Genomic DNA, 13,392 nt, shown 5'->3' on the forward strand with positions numbered 1-13,392 from the left:
AGAGAATCCCTCATCCAGCATCCTCTGGCCCCTTTGTTCACCTCCCAGAGGTAATTCTTTCTTGTTACCTCTGTTGAGCATGTCAGAAATGGGTGGGGTGGAAAGCGGGAGAGGGGGATTGGAGAGTTGTATTCTTTTTGAAAAATCAAAGTCTTTTGAGTCTCGGCTCACAGTTTGTGTAGTCATCAATTCCCCCAAAAACTTACTAGGAATGTGATACCTGTCATTCCTCCGGTCGTTTCTGTGGTCTAGTAACCACACTCAGGCCCTTTCCTAGAAGTCATTCTCAGGTCTGCTTGATTTTACTGCCTTTCTCGGAACCGAATGGAGCTGCCTGAGACTATCCAGCACGACAGGGGGAAAGATTACACACGTCTACGTCTTTTCTGTGTTGTTCCAGTCAACTGAGAGTGAACTTCAAGTTCAAAACCGTTTCTCCTCTCATCTCTCACTCGTTGGGGCTCACGAACACTCACTCTTCTAATTCCACCAGACTTCGAATTTCTGGGCTCTATTCTTTTCTTTTCATATTTGGCTTGCAAACTAAGCAAGGATTTCCTGAATGTAAGCCCGGTGAAATACCCTGTTGGACAATACAAATAACCAACAGTTAGACGCGCTATCAAGATGCCATTTCAGCAAACGTTTGCCATTGACGAACATCTATCATATTTACATATTTGATATTAAGAACATTTTTAAACTTTCCAGTACCTGCTTCCTTGCCAAGCACATGCAGACTCCACAGTATAGGCCACAGAGTGGAGGTTTGTTGGGGTAGCACTCCCCTACAACCCATTTCTCTATGAGAACAAATAACGCCAGCTACAGTAGAAACCACCTCAAATAACAGGGTTAATTTTCATTCATGTCGCAATCTGATGCAGGCTGAGCAGTAATCTGGGACTCTCCTTCCATCTGCAGCTCCATCCTCTTGGAGTCTGTTACTTCGAGCTTTGGAGTGGAGAATGGACCGAGAGGAAGACCTTCTTAAGATTCAATAGGACAAAGCACACTATGATTTAATAGGAAGACTTTGTTGTTTTGAAAGTAATTCTGTATTTCTCAACGGCAAAGGGGTGTGTGTGTGTGTGTGTGTGTGTGTGTGTGTGTGTGTGTGTGTGATTTCAACTAACGCTAAAGTCTGCGGACACTTAGGAACACAGAAAGGATATTTACAGAACATATCTCTCCTTCCACAGATGACCTGCCTAGTAGGCTCAGCACTTCAAAAAGAAGCTGCATGGCAACAGTAATTTCGTAAATCTAAGCAACCATGTAAACCCCAATATTCTTCAAACATGGGGTCAGAGCATCCAAGAAAGGAGTTTTGGAGGTGAGAATACATGACATGACCCTGAAGTTTGGTGCGTTGTTGGAGGAAGAAGAGCAGGGGCTTCACGGGGAGAGGAGGCAGCGATTTCCCTTGTAGGGAGCCTTATTACTTCTCTTCCTTCTGGGCTCCCCACGAGTTCAGAACTACCATGATTTTATGCAGAAGACTCCGCTACTCCCGAAAAGCTCTTCATCTGCAACATCACGTAAAAAATAAAGTGAATCAGAAAAGAAAGAGAACAGCGGAATACGACAGAGTCATAAAGTTTAAGAATCTTCTTGTTTCCTATCCTGGTTCTGCATCTTACACTTGCACGTTGCAGCTGCAGCAAACGTGGAGGTTGTGGTGAGGGTGAGGGTGGTCACGAGGTTGTTGATGATGAGGATGGACACAAGGACGATCTGATGCCTTACCGAGGGCTAAGATGTGCCAGGCATTCTGACAACTAAATTACCATTCAATCTCATGCCTGAGAAAAGTGGGTAATGTAAATAGGATTTACCCCAATTTGTAGCAGAGAGATTGAAATCTTGAGGAATTAAACACTTTGTTCCTAAAATCAATCAGGCAGTAATTAAGGGAAATAACCTGGATTTGACATGAGATTGAAAGAATGTTAGGTAGCGCTCCAAAATTCAGAGAACACTGAATGTGAGACCTGAGGCTTGGGACAAAGAAGGATAGAAAGAAACCCAAAAGGGTGAGAGGATATTGCTGACAAGCAGGTTTTCAAAGAAAGACAATATCCCATCCCACAAAATGGCACTTTATTCAGGAAATGGAAGAAAAGGAACAATTGCCAGGTGATACAAACGCCTGCCCAGGGGACAGACAGACACAGAAGACATCAAGAGCATCCCCTGCTGGCACCCAGGAAGAGAGCTGCTGCTCTTCCTCCTGAAGCTCTGGGATGCTGGCACAGCTGAGGATGCCCTTCCTCGGCTACCTCCTGGAGAGGAGCAGTGTGACAGCCTCAGGAAGGAACCCTTTTGCTGTCAGGAGTCACACAGGCATTTTACAGGCTGAAGGGTGGAGGAGCCGCTTCTGCCACCATGATAGGCTCGGAAGAGAAGGTGAAGGTGGAGCTGTGGAAGCAGGCGAGCCAATGGTCCTTCTCTTTTCCAGATCCTGATGCTGCTGAAGCTGTTACTTGCTCTTGGGCGGGCACTTCTGCTGGCATGGTGGAGGAGGTTGCACAGGAGGGCATTTCTGCTGCCTCTGTGGGGGTGGGCACGGCTCTGGGCACTTAGGTGGGCACACAGGAGGGGGCTGGCAGGGCTGCTTGCACTGCTGCTGTTGAGAAGACATCTTTCTGGAGTCTTCGGAGCTGAAAGAAATTAGAGACAGTGTTCGCAAGAAGGGACTCCTCCAGAGAGAGAAACCGCGGCTGATAGAATAGCGGGAGATGTTCCCTCTCCCATTTCCAAGATTGGGCTTTCATCTCTCAACTCCCTCTTTTGCGCCTTCCACCACCCTGCTTCCTCTTTAGCCAACTGCCTCATCAGTCCTGAGAAAATCCTCTCTTTGCTCATATCATTTTTTCAAAGGAAATATCTCTGCAAGAACCAAGTCATGTTTTCTGTGGGAAAATATCATCTTCATGAAAGGCCATCAGAAGTTCTGAAATCCTGGGAAAACTCGCAAGCAATTACTATCATCGGGATCTCTTCCGAAGTCCCCATAGGTTGACTTAGGTACAGAGCAAACGGCCAGCAGGAAAAATGCAAGGGCCTCACACCTACTAAGCCTCGGAAACCCCAGCGGGAGGAAAGGGAAATCAAAGAGACAGAGCAGAGAGAAAAATACTTTGGTCTTTCCTCTTCTTCATCTCAAACCTTTCCTGTGAATTGCTTTTCCATACACGACCTCAAACAAGCTACCGAAACATGAATCAAGACAGGATATCATTGTGCCTCAAGGCTAAGCTTCCATCACCTAAGTAGCATCAAACCCACCATCATACCTATGGACTCAACAAACTTGCTGTCTGCACACTAAATTCAACATCTGAGAGCACCACAAAACAGATCAACGGAACAAATCACACTCACCACGTTCTCCAAAGGAGGTTGGGACTCGAGTACCAGGAGGATGACAGTCGTGCAGCAGAGCACCTCTTTATAGGGCTTGACGCCCAGCCCAGAGCGAAGTGCAACTGCCAAAAACTGGCCTGCCCCGGAATTTCCCAAACAAAATGCAAACCCATCCAGAACTGGCCTGACAGGGACACTGGAAACAGGAAATCTCCTGAACCAGGATCTCCTCTCTGGATTAGGTGCTCATGACTCACAAGGTCCGGCCTTAGCTCTCAGTGTCGGGGACTTACGGCAGGGGGAGACTTAGGCGATTCCCCAACTGGTGGTCCAAGGCCCTCTCTCTTGATTGGGGAAGAAGACCCCTCCTATCTTCCACCTTCCCTGAGTCATAGAACTGCCTGCTCGGTTCCACTTTGGATGGTTGCCATCTTGCTGTATGTGCTGGGTTGAAAAGAGCCTGACTAGCAGGTGACAGCTTTCTCTTCAACCCAAGTCCTTCCTTTACTGTATTTCCCTCGGATCCATGGCTTGCTCATCTTCTCTCCTTTTCTTCTTCTAAAAGGGACTGAGATAAGGCAGCAGATTGGCACAATAGCCATCCCATAAAAAAAACCCTAGAAACGGTCAATCAAATGGTGACCTCCAGAATGCTGTGTTCACTGCTTTGCTCCTGCAATTTGAGGGCATAAAACTGCCGCCTTTATATATCTGTACCAAAGTGGGCCTCATGGAATCCACAGGGACCACGGCATCACCTAGCATCATTCAGAGGGTCAGAGCACTAATATCTGAAGAGCAGGAGAAAATAGGGACTTAGGCTGATCCTCTATATTTGCTTTCTCACACTCTCTTTCCAAACAGGATTTAGGGCTTTAAAACAATGATTTTTTAAGTATATTTGCATGCTGTTTCTCTGTCTTTTCCTTAAGCCCTCTGGACCCCTCATCTTGCCACATTATCCTCTCACCTCCACAGTGTATACCTCTCCTTTTTCTAATTGTTTTACTGAGACCATAATGGTTTATAACATTGGGTCATTTCCAGCATACCTTATTATTTATCACTTTCTGTATAGGCTGCATCGTGCTCACCGCCACTACTCTGGCTTTTATCCATTGCCATCCATATGTGACCCTTTACCTCTTTCACTCAGCCCCCAAGCCCCTTCCCCTCTGGTAACCACTAATCTGTCCTCTTTATCCGTGTGTTTGCGTATCTTCCCTATGTGAGTGAAATCATGCAGTATTTGTCTTGCTCTGTCTGGCCTATGTCACTTAACATCAAACATTCAAGGTAGATCCATGTTGTTGCAAATGACACGATTTTGGGTTTTTTTGTGGGTGAGTAGTATTCCATTGTGTGTGCCAGTGTGTGTGTGTTTCTATACATATATACATGTATATATGCGACATATATATACATATATATATACCACATCTTCTTTATGCATTCGTAAGTTGCAGGGCACTTGAGTCGCTTCAACGTCTCTCTTACCCATCCCCTTTGGGACATATCCATCACTCAGGAGATGAGATCAACGCATTTAGTGGGTCGCCATTTCACATCTTTGCTAAATCTTCATGCAGTCATTGGGGATGACTAAATGCTGTGCATTCAACATTTAAAGTGACGTGACTCAAGGCTCATTGTCTTGGCCAAATTGTCAGGAAGCTTTCCAAGAAATGTGGACTTATACTGGGAAACGGAAAATGAGGAGGAGGAGGAAGAGGAGACGCTCGAAACTTGTGAAACACTCAGCTGCGGAGCCACGGAACGTGAAGGATCCCTAAGTCAATCTAGCATCACACCCCCTCAGTTGAACAGGTTAGGTTCCCAGAACTGTCATTGTTCCTGTCAGTAAGGAAGAGCTTTTGACCAAGGTTGACATTCAGCCGTGACCTGGCAGGACAGAACCATCACTTCAGCACTTTCAGGTCATGTGACTGAAAACAGTGTCATCACCAAATGGCTCACCTAGACTTTTTCAGGGAGCCAAGAGAAGAGCCTTTCCTCAGCAGGTCACTTACCACGCCCCATAACCTCACACCCCACCTGAACGTCAATCCTCAGAGAAATGTCTGATTTCGGCCATCCAAAATTTGAGAATTAGCTGCTCAAATGGGATTCCAGTTTCAGATAATCCACTCTCGGTTGCATCTGGAAAGTCTCCCACTGAGGACAACCCTCATAAAGGCTGTGAATCATCACCGTGCAGGCAGCAAAGACATGGCGGCTCTGGTGCCCGGAACAAGTCAGGCAGGAGTCACTTTTCATTTTGCAGAGGTGAACAGACACACTCAGAGTTCCTCAAGATCAGATACATCAAGAGCTGCCACAAGACAAAGAACGGCATCTAACGATCAATTTCTCCCAAGTTTCACCATCTGAAGCCTGAGACATCGATCACAGAATACACAAACACAAAACACCACATATCTGTCTGTCTATCTATCTATCTATCTATCTATCTATCTATTTATCTATATAACTATCTATCTGTGTATCTTTGATCTACATACCTAGAGCTTCCCTTTATGGACTTTAAGAGTCAGATAAGCCCAGGTTCAATCCTAAATCCCCAGTCCCTCACTTGCTAAGGGTTTTACCGTGAATCATTACTATAAGAAAAATTAGATGAAAGAAGAAAATTTTCTCCAACTCATGACTCAACGTTTTATCTCACATTGTACTACTATAAGTCTTATATCATTGAATAATATAGTCCCTTCAAATCACAATTCTACAACACAACAGAGGAGAAATAGAGATAAAGAGACACGAATTAACCATGCTGAGATATTCCTGATCTTCTTAGAGAAATGACAATTGCAAGTCCCCTTGGATGTCTGCCTTCTGCTTTTGTTTCTGAGTATAAGGCTCAATCTCCATTACCACTTCAGGATACTGGCAAACAGAATTCAACAGCACATCAAAGGGGTCATACACCATGATCCATGTGGATTGTTTCCTGGGTTGCAAGGAAAGCTCCTCAGACACAAATGAATAAATGTGATATATCACATTAACAGAACAAAAGATAAAAATCGTATGATCACCTCAATGGATGCAGAAAAGGCATTTGACAAAATTCAACATCCTTTCATGATAGGAACTCTCCACGAATTACATAGCTACGGACCGTACCTCAACATAACAAAGGCCATATTGGACAAGCCCACAGATAATAGCATGCCCGATGGTGAAATCAGAAAGCTTTCCATTTAGGATTAGGAACAACTCAAGGGTGCCCACTCTCCCCACTCTTCAACATAGTACTGAAAGTCCTAGACAGAGCAATTAGGCAAGAAAAAGTAATGAAAAGATCTAATTGGCAATGAAAAGGAAAATGGTCTCAGCCTGCTGATCGCATAACTTACATGTCTCTTATGTAAATCTCATAGAAAACCCGAGGAACTCACCAAGAACCTCTCAGAACTAATAAACAACTTGACAGGAAAGTTACAAACTCAATATACAAAAGCGAGTGGTGTTTCTCTACACTTACAAGAAGCTATTAAAGGGAAACTAAGAGTAATCCCATTCACAATGCCATCAAAAACAAAATATTTAGGGATAAATTTAATCAGGGACGTGAAAGACCTGGACCTTGAACACGGTAAGACAGGATGAAAGCAATTGAGGAAGACTCAGATAAATAGGAAGATCTCCAGTGTTCAAAGACTGGAAGATTTAACATTGTTAAAATGTTCATACTGCCCCAAGTAATCTACAGGGTCAATGCAATCCCTATAACTTCCGTTGACGTTTATCACAAAAATAGAAAAAAACAATCCTAAAATTCGTATGGAACCACAGAAGACATCAAAAAGCCAAAGGAATCATGAGAAAGAGGAACATAGCTAGCGGCATCACACTTCCTGATTTCAAATTATATTACAAAGCTGTGGTAATCAAAACGGATGGTACTGGCGTAAAAACAGACGGTGGACCACCCGAACATAATAGAGAGACCAGGCACAAAGCAAGCATATACAGCCAACTAACCTTTGACCAGGGGACCCAGCACATTGAATGGGGAAAGGATGATCGTTGACTAAACGGGACAGCTGCATGCAAAAGAGCACAGCTGGACCCCCTACCTTACAGCATTCCCAAAAATTAACTCCAAAGGGATTAAAGATTTAAATGTTAGCACCTGAAATCATAAAACTCCTAGAAGAAAACTGGGGAAATCCCTTCACATTTGTCTTGGCAATGATGTTATAGATAGGACACCAAAAGGACAATCGACAAAACTAAGAATTAAAAGATAAACAAGTAAAATTAAACACACAGAAGAGCTTCTGCACAGCAAAAGAAACGATTAACATTATGAAGACGCAGCCTGCAAGTTGGGAGAAAATATTTGCAAACCACGATCCCATCAGAGGTTAGTTTCCAGAATATGCATGGAACTTACACAGCTCAATAGCAAGGAAAAGGGGCTGCACCTCACTAATTACCAGAGCAATGCAAATCAAAACCACCATGAGAAAGCACCTCACACCATCAGAGTGGCTATTCTGAGAAAGGTAAGAGACAACAAGTGTCGGTGAGGATGAGTAGAAGAGGGGACTCTTGTACATTGTTGGTGAGACTGCAACTTGGTACGACCACTATGGAAAACAGTATGGAGGTTCCTCAAAAAACAATAAACAGAACGCCCATAGCATCCAGCAAACCCACTTCTGGCTGTCTATCTGAAGGAAAGGAAACCACCACGTCGAAGAGTATCTGCACTCTTGGGTGCACAGCAGCATTACTCACAAGAGCCAAGACATGGAAACAACCTCAGCGTCCATTAGTGGAGGACAGGATAAAGAAAATGCGATACAAAGATAGATGGATGATAGCTAGATAGATAGAACGACAGGTGGATTGATTGATAGATATAATGGCATATTGTTCCGTCATGACAAATAAGGAAATCCTACCATGTGTGACAACAAGGATGAACCTGGAGGGCATTTGCTGAGTGAAATTTGTCAGATGGGAAAAACAAATCATGTGTGATGTCACTTACATGTTGAATCTAAAACAAAAACTACTCAGAGAACTGAGGAGTGGATTGGTGGTTTCCAAGGAGAGCACGGCAGGGGTTGGGGTGGGTGTGTAAGGAAACATGGTAAATGGGTGAAAGTGGTCAAAGGGTACAGATTTCCAGTTTCAAGATGAATAAGCCATAGGAATGTACTGGACAGCATGTTGATCCTGGTTAGCAACGCTGTGTTGTAAATCTGAAAGTTACTAAGAGAGTAGATATTCAAGGTTTTCACCACACATGCAAATAGCCGTAACTATGTGAGGTAATGGATGTGAAAACTCACTTTATTGTGTCAATCATTTCACAATATACACATGTATCAGATCATTATATTGGAAATCTCATACTGGCACAGTGTTATGTGTCATAACTATCTCAATGAAACTGGATAGAATAGAAATTAAAGGCTCCTGCACAGCAAAGGAAGCCATCAACAAGATGAATGGGCAATCTACAGGAGGGGGTAAATATTTGAAAACTTTATGTCTGATAAGGGTTAATGTCCAAAGTCTGTGAGGAACTTATACAAGTCAATAGCAAAAAAAAAAAAAAAGAAAAAAGAAAAATCAAATAATGTTAGTAAATAAGAGGCAAAGGACCTCAACAGATATTTTCCCAAAGACATACAAATGGTCAACAGGTGCATGAAAAGGTGCTTAACATTGCTGATCATCAGGGAAGCGCAAGTCAAAACCACAGCGAGACATCGGCTCATACTTATTAGAATGACCATTATCAAAACACAACAAATAACAAGTGCTGACAAGGATGTGGAGAAAGGGAACCTTGTACACGGTGGAGGTGAATGCAAATTGGACCATCCACTATGGAAAACAGTGTGGAAGTTCCTCAACAAAGTACAAACAGAACTACCATATCATCCAGCAATCCAACTTTGGGGCATGTATCCGAAGGAGATGAAACTGTACCTAGATAAGACATCGGCACTCCCGTGTTCATTGCAGCAATTTTCATACAGCCAAGATATGCAGACAAGCTAAGTGTCCATGGACAGATGCATGGAAATAGACAATGTGTGTGTGGGTGTGGGTGCCTATACTTGTGCATAAATATATACACGTATATAACGGGATACTCCCAAGCCATGGAGAAAAGTGAAATATTGCCATTAGTAACAACATGGGTGAAACTAGATGACATTATGCAGAGAGAAATTAACCAGACAGAGAAAGACAAATGCTGACTGATACCGCTTATTTGGAGAATCTACAAGAGCTGAACTCATGGAAACAGAGAGTAGAATGGTGGCTGAGGGGACCTGAGTGGTAAGGGAGACGCAGAGATGTTGGTCAAAAGGTACAAGTATTGAGTGTTGAGATAAATAAGCCCCGGGGGTGTGTTGTAATGCCTGGTGGCTGTGGTTAATAATTCTGTTCTGGACACTTGATATTTGATAAGAGAGTACACCTTAAGAGCTCTCATCACTCGCAAGCATGCGAATACACACACACACAACTGGTAAATGCGTGAGCTGAGGAATGTGTTAATTAACCTGATTGTGGCAATCATTTCACGAAGTACGCATATGTCAAATTATCACTTCGTACAACTTCAATATATGCAATTTCATCTGTGCATTATAACCTGAGAAAGCTGTGGGAAAGACGAAAGAGAACAACTATCATACAAAGGGGAAATTAAGTTGGGGAACCTCACCATTCCTTCTCCTCCTTGCCTTGATCATGTTCTGATCCAATTCTCTGGGAGAGAATCCCTCATCCAGCATCCTCTGGCCCCTTTGTTCACCTCCCAGAGGTAATTCTTTCTTGTTACCTCTGTTGAGCATGTCAGAAATGGGTGGGGTGGAAAGCGGGAGAGGGGGATTGGAGAGTTGTATTCTTTTTGAAAAATCAAAGTCTTTTGAGTCTCGGCTCACAGTTTGTGTAGTCATCAATTCCCCCAAAAACTTACTAGGAATGTGATACCTGTCATTCCTCCGGTCGTTTCTGTGGTCTAGTAACCACACTCAGGCCCTTTCCTAGAAGTCATTCTCAGGTCTGCTTGATTTTACTGCCTTTCTCGGAACCGAATGGAGCTGCCTGAGACTATCCAGCACGACAGGGGGAAAGATTACACACGTCTACGTCTTTTCTGTGTTGTTCCAGTCAACTGAGAGTGAACTTCAAGTTCAAAACCGTTTCTCCTCTCATCTCTCACTCGTTGGGGCTCACGAACACTCACTCTTCTAATTCCACCAGACTTCGAATTTCTGGGCTCTATTCTTTTCTTTTCATATTTGGCTTGCAAACTAAGCAAGGATTTCCTGAATGTAAGCCCGGTGAAATACCCTGTTGGACAATACAAATAACCAACAGTTAGACGCGCTATCAAGATGCCATTTCAGCAAACGTTTGCCATTGACGAACATCTATCATATTTACATATTTGATATTAAGAACATTTTTAAACTTTCCAGTACCTGCTTCCTTGCCAAGCACATGCAGACTCCACAGTATAGGCCACAGAGTGGAGGTTTGTTGGGGTAGCACTCCCCTACAACCCATTTCTCTATGAGAACAAATAACGCCAGCTACAGTAGAAACCACCTCAAATAACAGGGTTAATTTTCATTCATGTCGCAATCTGATGCAGGCTGAGCAGTAATCTGGGACTCTCCTTCCATCTGCAGCTCCATCCTCTTGGAGTCTGTTACTTCGAGCTTTGGAGTGGAGAATGGACCGAGAGGAAGACCTTCTTAAGATTCAATAGGACAAAGCACACTATGATTTAATAGGAAGACTTTGTTGTTTTGAAAGTAATTCTGTATTTCTCAACGGCAAAGGGGTGTGTGTGTGTGTGTGTGTGTGTGTGTGTGTGTGTGTGTGTGTGATTTCAACTAACGCTAAAGTCTGCGGACACTTAGGAACACAGAAAGGATATTTACAGAACATATCTCTCCTTCCACAGATGACCTGCCTAGTAGGCTCAGCACTTCAAAAAGAAGCTGCATGGCAACAGTAATTTCGTAAATCTAAGCAACCATGTAAACCCCAATATTCTTCAAACATGGGGTCAGAGCATCCAAGAAAGGAGTTTTGGAGGTGAGAATACATGACATGACCCTGAAGTTTGGTGCGTTGTTGGAGGAAGAAGAGCAGGGGCTTCACGGGGAGAGGAGGCAGCGATTTCCCTTGTAGGGAGCCTTATTACTTCTCTTCCTTCTGGGCTCCCCACGAGTTCAGAACTACCATGATTTTATGCAGAAGACTCCGCTACTCCCGAAAAGCTCTTCATCTGCAACATCACGTAAAAAATAAAGTGAATCAGAAAAGAAAGAGAACAGCGGAATACGACAGAGTCATAAAGTTTAAGAATCTTCTTGTTTCCTATCCTGGTTCTGCATCTTACACTTGCACGTTGCAGCTGCAGCAAACGTGGAGGTTGTGGTGAGGGTGAGGGTGGTCACGAGGTTGTTGATGATGAGGATGGACACAAGGACGATCTGATGCCTTACCGAGGGCTAAGATGTGCCAGGCATTCTGACAACTAAATTACCATTCAATCTCATGCCTGAGAAAAGTGGGTAATGTAAATAGGATTTACCCCAATTTGTAGCAGAGAGATTGAAATCTTGAGGAATTAAACACTTTGTTCCTAAAATCAATCAGGCAGTAATTAAGGGAAATAACCTGGATTTGACATGAGATTGAAAGAATGTTAGGTAGCGCTCCAAAATTCAGAGAACACTGAATGTGAGACCTGAGGCTTGGGACAAAGAAGGATAGAAAGAAACCCAAAAGGGTGAGAGGATATTGCTGACAAGCAGGTTTTCAAAGAAAGACAATATCCCATCCCACAAAATGGCACTTTATTCAGGAAATGGAAGAAAAGGAACAATTGCCAGGTGATACAAACGCCTGCCCAGGGGACAGACAGACACAGAAGACATCAAGAGCATCCCCTGCTGGCACCCAGGAAGAGAGCTGCTGCTCTTCCTCCTGAAGCTCTGGGATGCTGGCACAGCTGAGGATGCCCTTCCTCGGCTACCTCCTGGAGAGGAGCAGTGTGACAGCCTCAGGAAGGAACCCTTTTGCTGTCAGGAGTCACACAGGCATTTTACAGGCTGAAGGGTGGAGGAGCCGCTTCTGCCACCATGATAGGCTCGGAAGAGAAGGTGAAGGTGGAGCTGTGGAAGCAGGCGAGCCAATGGTCCTTCTCTTTTCCAGATCCTGATGCTGCTGAAGCTGTTACTTGCTCTTGGGCGGGCACTTCTGCTGGCATGGTGGAGGAGGTTGCACAGGAGGGCATTTCTGCTGCCTCTGTGGGGGTGGGCACGGCTCTGGGCACTTAGGTGGGCACACAGGAGGGGGCTGGCAGGGCTGCTTGCACTGCTGCTGTTGAGAAGACATCTTTCTGGAGTCTTCGGAGCTGAAAGAAATTAGAGACAGTGTTCACAAGAAGGGACTCCTCCAGAGAGAGAAACCGCGGCTGATAGAATAGCGGGAGATGTTCCCTCTCCCATTTCCAAGATTGGGCTTTCATCTCTCAACTCCCTCTTTTGCGCCTTCCACCACCCTGCTTCCTCTTTAGCCAACTGCCTCATCAGTCCTGAGAAAATCCTCTCTTTGCTCATATCATTTTTTCAAAGGAAATATCTCTGCAAGAACCAAGTCATGTTTTCTGTGGGAAAATATCATCTTCATGAAAGGCCATCAGAAGTTCTGAAATCCTGGGAAAACTCGCAAGCAATTACTATCATCGGGATCTCTTCCGAAGTCCCCATAGGTTGACTTAGGTACAGAGCAAACGGCCAGCAGGAAAAATGCAAGGGCCTCACACCTACTAAGCCTCGGAAACCCCAGCGGGAGGAAAGGGAAATCAAAGAGACAGAGCAGAGAGAAAAATACTTTGGTCTTTCCTCTTCTTCATCTCAAACCTTTCCTGTGAATTGCTTTTCCATACACGACCTCAAACAAGCTACCGAAACATGAATCAAGACAGGATATCATTGTGCC

The 13,392-nt window shown here is 44.1% G+C and overlaps 2 protein-coding genes across 2 annotated transcripts; both read right to left on the minus strand.

Annotated features, from left to right (window-relative positions):
- Nucleotides 1–2,086: 2,086 nt before the first annotated feature.
- Nucleotides 2,087–3,399, minus strand: LOC139042076 (small proline-rich protein 2E-like). The gene has a single exon (XM_070497816.1). It carries the CDS (start codon nt 2,642–2,644, stop codon nt 2,483–2,485), a length of 162 nt encoding a protein of 53 aa, XP_070353917.1. The 5' UTR covers nt 2,645–3,399; the 3' UTR covers nt 2,087–2,482.
- An 8,829-nt stretch (nt 3,400–12,228) lies between these two features.
- LOC106846212 (small proline-rich protein 2E-like) lies at nt 12,229–12,801 on the minus strand. Its single transcript, XM_070497817.1, has one exon. The coding sequence runs from the start codon at nt 12,784–12,786 to the stop codon at nt 12,625–12,627; it is 162 nt and encodes a 53-aa protein (XP_070353918.1). The 5' UTR covers nt 12,787–12,801; the 3' UTR covers nt 12,229–12,624.
- Between the last annotated feature and the right edge of the window lie 591 nt (nt 12,802–13,392).

Source organism: Equus asinus, chromosome 25 (genome assembly GCF_041296235.1).
Source record: "Equus asinus isolate D_3611 breed Donkey chromosome 25, EquAss-T2T_v2, whole genome shotgun sequence".
NCBI lineage: Eukaryota > Metazoa > Chordata > Mammalia > Perissodactyla > Equidae > Equus > Equus asinus.